Below are 9928 nucleotides of genomic sequence, written 5' to 3' on the forward strand. Positions count from 1 at the left end.
TTTTACCTTCCTGGTCTGCTCTGGAAGATTATTTTGATCAGCAAGTCTTTTCAAAGTAGCCGGCTCAATACCATTTTGCTGGAATTGATATTAGCCTTCTTTCAGGCATTGCATTATCAGTGCTGGCTGATAATCTTAGATCTCATTTCTGTTTATCCTTCTTTGGAATAGGCAATCAAGAAAGGAGGTAAAGATTAGTAGGGAGAAGACCCACTGGAGTCTTTTCTTAATGAAAATTAACCGAGGCAGAACTAAGGCTAAACTTTCTTCAGCTTCTAGGTTGAACATCAATAGCCTTCTCCCATGCTTTATGCCCTGATTCTGAGATGTGAATACATATATTATTATAAACATCTCTTATGTATATTATGTGTCACTTTTTTTTTTTTTTTTGTAAATTAATTAATTAATTTTTGGCTGCGTTGGGTCTTCATTGCTATGTGTGGGCTTCTCATTGCAGTGGCTTCTCTTGTTGCGGAGCACGGGCTATAGGCGCACGGGCTTCAGTAGTTGTGGCCTGCGGGCTCTAGAACTCAGGACGAAGCCTGTGGCACACAGGCTTAGTCGCTCCGCAGCATGTGGGATCTTCCCGGACCAGGGCTCGAACCCATGTTCCCTGCATTGGCAGCCAGATTCTTAGCAACTGCACCACCAGGGAAGTCCATGTGCTACTTTTTGAGTATATAAACCTAGTAGTTTGGACTCATTATTTTATTGTTTTATACTTGCAGATAGTTTTTTTTAAAACTATTTTATTTTACAGCTGATTTGAACCTTGAGCCTTAGCACTCATTCTATTAAAAGAGCAAATAGAGGGGGCTTCCCTGGTGGCACGGTGGTTGAGAATCCACCTGCCAATGCAGGGGTAATGGGTTCGAGCCCTGGTCCAGGAAGATCCCACATGCCACGGAGTAACTAAGCCCTTGAGCCACAACTACTGAGCCCGTGTGCCACAACTGCTGAAGCCCGCTTGCCTAGACCCCGTGCTCTGCATCAAGAGAAGCCACTGCAATGAGAAGCCCACGCACTGCAACAAAGAGTAGCGTCCGCTCTCTGCAACTAGAGCAAGCCCATGTGCAGCAACGAAGACCCAACGCAGCCATAAATAAATAAATAAATAAATAAATAAATTTATTTTAAAAAAAAGAGAGAGAGCAAATAGAAACAGCCAAAAGAAAGACACTCAAAAGCTCACTACAGGACTTTTGAAGACTTTCTGAGAGGCAGAGTAGCATAATTCACAGAATATTAAGCTCGAGGTATCTGGAATCTCAGTGGCTTAACACTGTCATTATACTCTTTGTGTGTATATTTCAGTATACATACATATATGTGGATATACATGGACATACATAGGATTTCATTATCTATATTGGTTTCTTTCCTTTTAGTAAATCATATAATCTCTCTATGTATCATCTGTTTTGAAAATGTGGAAAAGAATGTAGAGTTTCTGTGATTCTCAAATGAAACAGATTGGGAACTTGTCAAATTCATAAAGGTGCAGAATTGAGGTGCTGCTGTGCTGTTCTTCTCTTTATTATTTTTCCAGACTTTATCAAATATGAAGTAATAGTGCTTAGAAAGATTAGGAATATGATTGAAGTTATAATTTTATACTTAATAAACTGTATTTCTAGGAAAATGATATTTGCTAACAGTGAGGAGTAAGACAAGGACAGATGTAAAAAAATGAGTCACAAGATTATCATTGGGAAAGTGAAAAATGTGCTAGGAGATGTGATATACATGACAAGATGTACTATTCAAAATTCATGTGGCAACAGCAACTATGCTAAAAAGCCCAGCAAGTGTCATAAGACCTGACCTTGCTGGCCTGAAAGACCAGGACATGGATGGCCATCTTTTAACCTTGTACTACTTGCCAGGACTTACACTGAAGTTTGGTGGAGGGAGAAGGAGAAACTCATAGCAACCAACCAATCTGCTTGTTAGTAATTTTAATAGATTTAAAGAGGAAGAGGTTTGAAATAACTGGATGAAATTGTTTTGTATGTTATTAGTGTTCTTCAAATTTTGTATTATTCTAGCTTTTCAATTCTATAAATTTTAGGATATGAACATAGTAGTCATGAAAGGGGGCAAGCTTACCTGGAGGCTAATTCATTTGTGTTAACCATTCTGATGATATTAGGTTGCTAGTGAAAAGAGTCTACTTCAGGCAAATAAGAAAAGAAGGGAATACTCAAAGAGAGATGTCCGTTTGCCTGAACTAAACTATAATCATCTCCGTGAACTAAAAGCCTTGGAAGGCATCGGTATGTTTGTAACGCTTTTACTTTTTCAGCCCTTTTGTTTACATTATTTAAAATGTATGTTAAGTAAACTAACACAATATTAAAAATTTATAGTAACTTTACATATTTAAGTATGTGAAAATGTACAGACTTATGTACAAGAAGTACATACCAAGGGACAGATACTGAATGTGAAGAACTAACAAAAACGTCTGATTTTCTCACTGTGTTTATGGTTATTTTTATCTAGCTCGAAATTCCAGGCTAATAAAGAAGGAGAACAAAAATCTTTCAGAATCTCGAATTCCTTCTCTGGTCGCTATTGACTTGCACACCTTCAATACTGCATTACATCAGGTATAGAAATACCCTCTGTAGGACGCATGGAACTCGGGTCTCTCTCATATTTCCTTTTAAAGTGTCCTATGGAGAGTTTGCTCTTAAGAATTGGGCAGGTTTATTAGTGGGATTTATAAAATTTTGCTTGTTAAATTTTGTTTTATGGTTCATTGCATTAAGTACCCTTATTACATATATATTTACATGAACATTTCCCAGTTTACAGTGATCAGTTTTTCATAGATTAAAAAATTGTGTGTGTGTGTGCATGCGTGTGTGTAGCCTAGCTATGGCTTTAATATAACTATAGGCTTTATGGTAGTTTATGATATTTCACTGCATTAATACCAAAGTTGTTACCTTTCAAAGAGTGAAACTCTTTTTGGAATAGTTTGTTTTTTTTTTTTTTTTTTTTTTTTTTGCGGTACGCGGGCGTCTCACTGCTGTGGCCTCTCCCGTTGCGGAGCACAGGCTCCGGACGCGCAGGCTCAGCGGCCATGGCTCATGGGCCCAGCCGCTCCGCGGCATGTGGGCTCCTCCCGGACCGGGGCACGAACCCGCGTCCCTTGCATCGGCGGGCTCTCAACCACTGCGCCACCAGGGAAGCCCTGGAATAGTTTTTATTATCTTAAAATGTATTCTCCATTTGACACTTTTCCCCGGGGCAATCCATTCCATCCATGCTAAAGATTTTCTATTCCATATAGTCTTTTGCTATAATTCCTCTTATCTCTTCAGAATATTTATGTTTCTGCTACTTTTATATCAACAACAGTCATATCACTAAGAAAACTGGCCAACTTTTTAATCTTCTGAGCCATCCCTAACTAACTACAAACTTGGGATATGAATCATTGAACTTTCCCTTTACTTCTTCAAACAGATTTTCACCTTTGCTTGATGCTAGGCAACTTTTGTTTTGGAATTCTCCATCCTCATTGTTTAAGGATTTCCATTTCATAGACAGCCCCTGTAGGTAGCCTCCTTCTCTATGCCGATGCTTTTTCCTACTGTTACTCTTTAAATTATTTTGTAGAGCTCTGCAAACAAGGGGAATGATATTGTTGAGGATAACAAATTGCAGAGGCAGTTACCCAGTGATTCTGAAGAAAACATTTACAGACTGCTGCTGCTTTTGCCTTATCTCTTGCCAGCAATTTCGGGAGCAACATCGTCAAAGCTAAACAAATTCCTGTTGTGTGAAGATGAATCACTGCCACAGATTTTACATTGAGGGACTACAGAGTCTCAGGAAATTCCCGTATACTTCTAAACTTAAATATGGATTTTAAAGCTGCAGGATTTTCCACTTGCTCTTTGTGAGCACACTGTTGTTCAAATCACGTTTCAGGGTTGACATAGCTCAATCTAGTTTCATGCAATGGAAGAAAGGCTTTGGATGCCTTCCCACTCCTTCAATATTTTTATTTCTCGTTCGGAACTAATCCTTTTATATTTATACACTGGTTCTGCATTTTTACTCTCAGTTTATTTGTTAAATTTCCATTTGCATTTAAAATAAAGAAGAAAGTAGGTGTAGTGAAAAACACAAATTAACACCAAAGTAACACGAGCTTATGTCTGGAAAATCTGAGTGGAAAGAGAACAGGAGACTGAAAGCAAAAGGCCTGCTGGCAGAGGCTGTGACCTGCTTTGCAGTCTTTATGGTATTCATCTATGCACTGAACTACATTTTGTTTCTGTACATAACACAAACATTTTCACATTTATGAAACTCTATTATGTACCTCTGGAACAATCTGTAAGATAGATTTTGTAAGTACAATATTACTTAATCCATGGAATCTGTCTCCACTCCCTCACCCCCTACATGCTTACATGTCTTATGTACTTATATACATAGCTTCAGAGTTTTTCGTCTAAGCACTGTTTTCTTCATCCCACAAATTTCGATATGTTGTATTTTCATTATCATTCCATTCAAACATGAAAACATTTTTCCTTGTAATTTCTTCTTTAACCCAGTAATTATTTAGAAATGTGTTGTTTAATAGTTAGATATTTGGGCGTTCCTTAGATATTTTATTATTAATTTGTAATTTAATTCCATATGGTCAGAGAATATACTCTGTATGATTTTGATTTTTTTAGATTCACTGAGATGTGTTTTATGGCCCAGCACATGGTCTATCTTGGTGAATGAACCTTGTTCTCTTGAAAATAATGTATATTCTTTAGTTGTTGGATACAGTATTCTATAAATGTGAAATCCAATTAAGGTTGATAGTGTTTAGACATTCTATATCCTTGATGATTTTTTTGTTTAGTTCCATCAGTTCCTGAAAGAGTGCTGTCAAAATCTTTTACTATGATTGTGGAATTGTCTATTTTTCTCTTACATCTATTTTTGCTTCATGTATTTTAAATCTGTCTTATTAGGTACATACACATTTATACTTGCTTTGTCTTCCTGATACATTCTCCCTTTTATCATTATGAAATGTCTCTTTCTCTCATGGTGCTCTGTGCCTTGAAGTCTATTTTATCTGAGATTAAAGTAGTCACTCCAGCCTACTTCCACTTATTTGTTTCCATAGTACATCTTTCTACTTTCATTTACTTTCAACCTATCTGGTTTTGTATTTAAAGTGTTTCTTTTGCCAACAGCATATAAATTAGGGTCTTCCCTTTGTAGCTATTCTCTCAATTCTGATTCTTTTAATTGGAATGTCTGTTTGTTTTCTATTTCTGCTAACAAATTACTACCAACTTAAAACAATCTCCATTTATTATCGCTTCCATAGGTCAGAAGTCCAGGCACAGCTGCTGCTCTCCTTAAGAGTCTCATGGGCTGAAACCAAGATGTCAGCAGGGCTGCATTTCTTTCTGGAGGCTCGCGCGGGTATCCGTTTCCAGGCTCCTTCACGTTGTTGGCAGCGTCTAGTTCCATGTGGTTGTGGGACTGAGGTCCCTGTTTCCCTGCTGGCTGGCTCCTGGGAGTTGTTCTCGTTCTCAACTTCTTGAGGCCACTCACATTCCTTGGCTCATGGCCTAATTCCATGATCCTCAAAGCCAGCAACAGTGGTTGAACCTTTCTTACTCCTTGACTCTCTCTTACGTCCCCTTCTGCCTCATCTTTCTGACGTTCTTCCCACTTTAAGGGCACATGTGATTTCTTGGGCCCACCAGGATAATCTCCCTGTCTTAGGGTCAGCTGATTAACAGCATTAATTCCATGTGCCAAGTCCCTTCACAGCAATAGCTAAATTAGTTCGATTGACTAGCCAGGGACAGGAATCTTAGTGGAATATCTTTAGAATCCTGCCTACCACTAAATATTTAGGCCATTAACATTAATGTGATTATTGATATGTTTGGATCTAGCTCTGTCTTTTCATTAGTTGTTTTTTGGTTCCTCTGTTTTCCCTTTCCAGCCTTCTTTTGTATTTGAATATTGTTAGTATTGGCTTTTTGAAGATACCTCTTTGCATTATTTTTTAGTGACTTCTCTAGGGATTACAGTATACATAACTAATCTTTCATAGTCTACTTAGAGTAAATATTGTACCACTTATAAAATGTAGAAACCTTGCAAATGTATTTCCGTTCCTCCCACCTGAACTTTATGTTACAGTTTGCATTTGTATTTTGTTCACATACATTGAAAACCTCACTATGCTATGTTAGTACCTTTTGCTTTCAATAGTCATAAGTATTTTATGGGAAGAAAGTAGTTTTCTATGTTTACCTAGCTACTTACTGTTTCTGTTGTTCTTCGTTCTTAAAGATTACAGTTTTTTTTTCTGGTATTATTTTCCTTCAATCTGAAAGACCTCCTTTAGTGTTTCTTGCAGAGCAGGTCTGATGGTGACAAACTCTTTTAGTTTTCTTTCATTTGGGAATGACATTATTTTGCCTTCTTTCCTGAAATATATTTTCACTGGATATAGAATTTGAGTTGGTAGGTTTAAAATATTTCTTTTTCTCTCAGGACTATAAAGGTATTATTTCTTCGTCTTCTGATCTCTACGATTTCTGGTGGGAAATTCTCAGGTATTTGAATTGTTACCCTTAAGTAATGTTTCATTTTTCTCTAGCTGCTTTCAAGATCTAATCTTTACCTTTTGTGTTTATTAGTTTGAATATAATATGTCTAGGCATAGTTTTCTCTGAATGGATCCTTTTGGAGTTTGCTAAGCTTCTTGAATCTGTAAATTTATCTCTATTACCAAATTTGGGAAGTTTTTGGTCACTATTTCTTCAAACATTTTTTTCCTGCCTAATTTCTTTCTCTTCTCCTTCTGAAGTTCTAATGAATGACATATATGTTAGACCTTTTGGTAGGTATTTTCTCACAGGTTCCTGAGACTGTTCACTTTCTTCAGTCTTTCTTCATTCTATTTTTCAGATTGAGTAATTTCTATGGATCCTTCCTCAAGTTCTTTGACTACTTTGTCACTTCCATTCTGCTAGTAATTTTAGAATTTCAGATAATGTATTTTTTAGTTCTAAAATATCCACTTAGTTCTTTTTTAGAAATTCTATTTCTCTACTAAGAATTCCTGTCCCTTCATTCATTTCAAGTATATATAAATTTCCAGCATCTGGGCCACCTCAGGATTGCCTTTATCTTTTGACTGCCTTTTCCCTTGAGAATGAATCACACTTTCCTGGATCTTTTTATGTCCAGTAATTTTGAATTGTATCTCGGATATTGTAAACGTTGTATTGTATAGTCTCTGGGTCTTGTTATAATCTTCAGGAGAATGTTGAAATTTTTATTTTAGTAAGCAGTCACCCAAGTTTTGTTTACACTGTAAATTCTGCCTTACCTTCTGTGAGAGGCGGTTTAAACCTCAGTTCTCTAAGTCTTTGTCATCCTAGTTTGCATCTGTCCTGCACCTGTGTAGTTCAGGGCTTAGTTGGAGGCTTGTACAAGTGATTAAAATCTCATTCACTTCTCTAAATTGAATTTAGACAATTGCCATGCTGTTGGGAGCTATCCCATGCATGCATACCTCAGGAACTGCATGGAGACTTCTGTGGGTTTATACATAGAATTAGAGGGTCCCCTTCTCTAGTTCTCTTCCCTCTGGAGTCCCCCCGCCCATACTTTTTGCCCTGCAGGGACCCCTTTCTCTGGTTTCTCTGACTATAAAGATGGGGTTCCTTTCAGACTTTTAGCTTCTTGCACTTCTTTACGACTCTGAGACTAGGGCTTGCCCTTTGGGCAAAGTCATAGAAGTGAAAAACAAACAAAATTAGAAACCTACCCCCTTGTGAAGGGATACATCTCCAAGTTTTGACTCTTTTCCTTAATCCTCAGTTGTTTTTCTATTTTTTCTAAAAGGTTTTGTTTTGTTTTGTTTGTTCATTTATTTTGGTGATAGGTAGACATGGGTTATAGTGGGTTTACATTGCCCTGGCACATCAGAAGTATCTTTTAACATATGTATCAACAAAGAGGTCAAAGAATAAGATGAAGCCTTTACTTCATCTTCTTCTGTGTAAGCAACTTGAGCTACGACTAGTTCCCAAGTTCTAATCGTCTGATATTTGAACAAGAATTGGGATTTTGAGGAAGTAAGACTTTTACAATTACTGAGACTCTATATGCTCAATTATTAACTTGTAGGTATCAGGATCTCCCCTGTCAGATGATTCAGAGGCCGATTTGCCTCGAGTGGAACACCAGCACTGACTGTCATTTTGGTTCTGAGCTGGGTAGGTCTGATCTCTCACCCTTGAAGCTGTGTAACCTTTCATGGGAAATATTTTGTAGCTTGCTGAAGCAACAAATTCTACAGCTGAAACATACTCCAATGATTGATTCTATGAGGACTCTTGATAGACAAAGAATTGTACTACTTAAAAAAACAGGAGTAGCTTTGTCTCTGTGATGAAATCCCTTTTCATAGCGCTTGCATCTCTTGCTTTTAAACTAATCTCCTGTATTTTATTGATACAGTAATGTGAACTTAGGGTGACAAGTGCTCCAGAAGGATAAATACTTATCTCCCGTATCAGTCATTTGCCCTTTGGATTTGTAAAGCAAGAAAGAGTAAATGATTGCTTGGTAATCTTTTTCCTAATAAAGTGGGATCATACCAAGTGATTGCCTTCATTTTAAATATAACTTTTTAGTACTGAAAAACCAAAACCAAAAAAAAAAGAGAAAAAAATCAGACATTTTTGGGTGATAATTTGCTATGTGAGTTCACACAAGTCATTCAAAAATAAAATCCTGCATTCTTATAAGTGTGTTTTTGGAATTAACCTGTTAACCTCCACAAAGCATTTTGAATGTCTGTGACATCAAATGTGAATTTACTGTGATGTGCATAAATCTTAAGTTTTAATTTCTCATTTTTACAGGTCCCTTCCAAGGGCCTAGTAGAAGTCATTGCAATGCATTTGCTATACATACTGCATAAACTGCAAGCTCTATAAAACTTGTATCTATTTTGTCAAAATTAGTCATTATTTACACAAAAGGAGATGTTGTGCTATACATGGTAGTTTTGGTGGATAATTATCCTGAAGACTGTCTTTAAAATCTTGTTTTTTATACATATGATCTAAGGTTTTCTTAGACCATGTAATACCTACCAATACTGTCAACATATACAATATGAGAAAGCAAGTGAGGTAGAAATCAATTTCTCGAAAGAATATATGTAAACTATTTGGTGGCATATATCCCCCTTTGCTTTTAGATGCTGCCCTAGCACTTGAGATGACATCCTTGTGCAACAAAAGTACTGATATCCTAGAAGCAGAGATTTGTGGTTTTGAGCCTTGACTTCTGAACTGACTACATTTTCTGAGAAAGGCCTTGCAGCAGAAGAAAAGACAAAGACATCCATGTGTTTCAAAGGAACATTGAACAACTGTCCCTTCCCAAATGTTATCCCATCACTTTTCAAGTCCACTGATGGCTATTTCAACATGTATCCAATGAAAGAATAGTGATAGAGTTCTTGTTACGTGAATGTGTATTTAATATTAGTAGATCGTGTATTTAAAGTGAGTAAAAAAAAAAGGGAGAAAGAGAGAAGCATTTAAAAGGTCATGTTATTTATGCATTGAATCTTGTGTGTTATTTGTATAAATGTGTACATTTATTTGGGAGTGGGTTTGGTGGTGGTAGGTGATAAAAACTAGGATCAGTTGAAGAAAATGGAAAAAAAACCTAGGATCAGTAGGAGAAAATGTTTCCTTTACCCTAACTTAACTATAAAACACATTTAAAAATCTTGCTTGTTTCTAGGCTTTAAGGAGAAATGTAACTGCTCTCTGTGGATGGATGTACATCTTTGGTTTCTGTGATTATTGTTGATGTTTGATCAGTGTTATTGTGGGAATCTGGC

The 9928-nt window shown here is 36.8% G+C and overlaps 1 protein-coding gene across 4 annotated transcripts in view; it reads left to right on the forward strand.

Moving 5' to 3' along the window:
- Positions 1 to 9602, forward strand: part of CDKL2 (cyclin dependent kinase like 2) — a 33657-nt gene extending 24055 nt beyond the window's left edge. For all 4 annotated transcript variants that reach the window (XM_029235914.1, XM_029235915.1, XM_029235917.1 and 1 more), the window contains 4 exons: positions 2156 to 2279; positions 2509 to 2615; positions 8194 to 8282; positions 9275 to 9602. In XM_029235914.1, the coding sequence (XP_029091747.1) occupies positions 2156 to 2279; positions 2509 to 2615; positions 8194 to 8259 (297 nt within the window). In that variant the 3' untranslated portion in view covers positions 8260 to 8282; positions 9275 to 9602. The remainder of the gene's footprint in view (positions 1 to 2155; positions 2280 to 2508; positions 2616 to 8193; positions 8283 to 9274) is intronic.
- Positions 9603 to 9928: the final 326 nt, after the last annotated feature.

The sequence above is a fragment of the Monodon monoceros genome, unplaced genomic scaffold (genome assembly GCF_005190385.1).
Source record: "Monodon monoceros isolate NGI ecotype Baffin Bay Population unplaced genomic scaffold, NGI_Narwhal_1 Super_Scaffold_20, whole genome shotgun sequence".
Lineage (NCBI taxonomy): Eukaryota > Metazoa > Chordata > Mammalia > Artiodactyla > Monodontidae > Monodon > Monodon monoceros.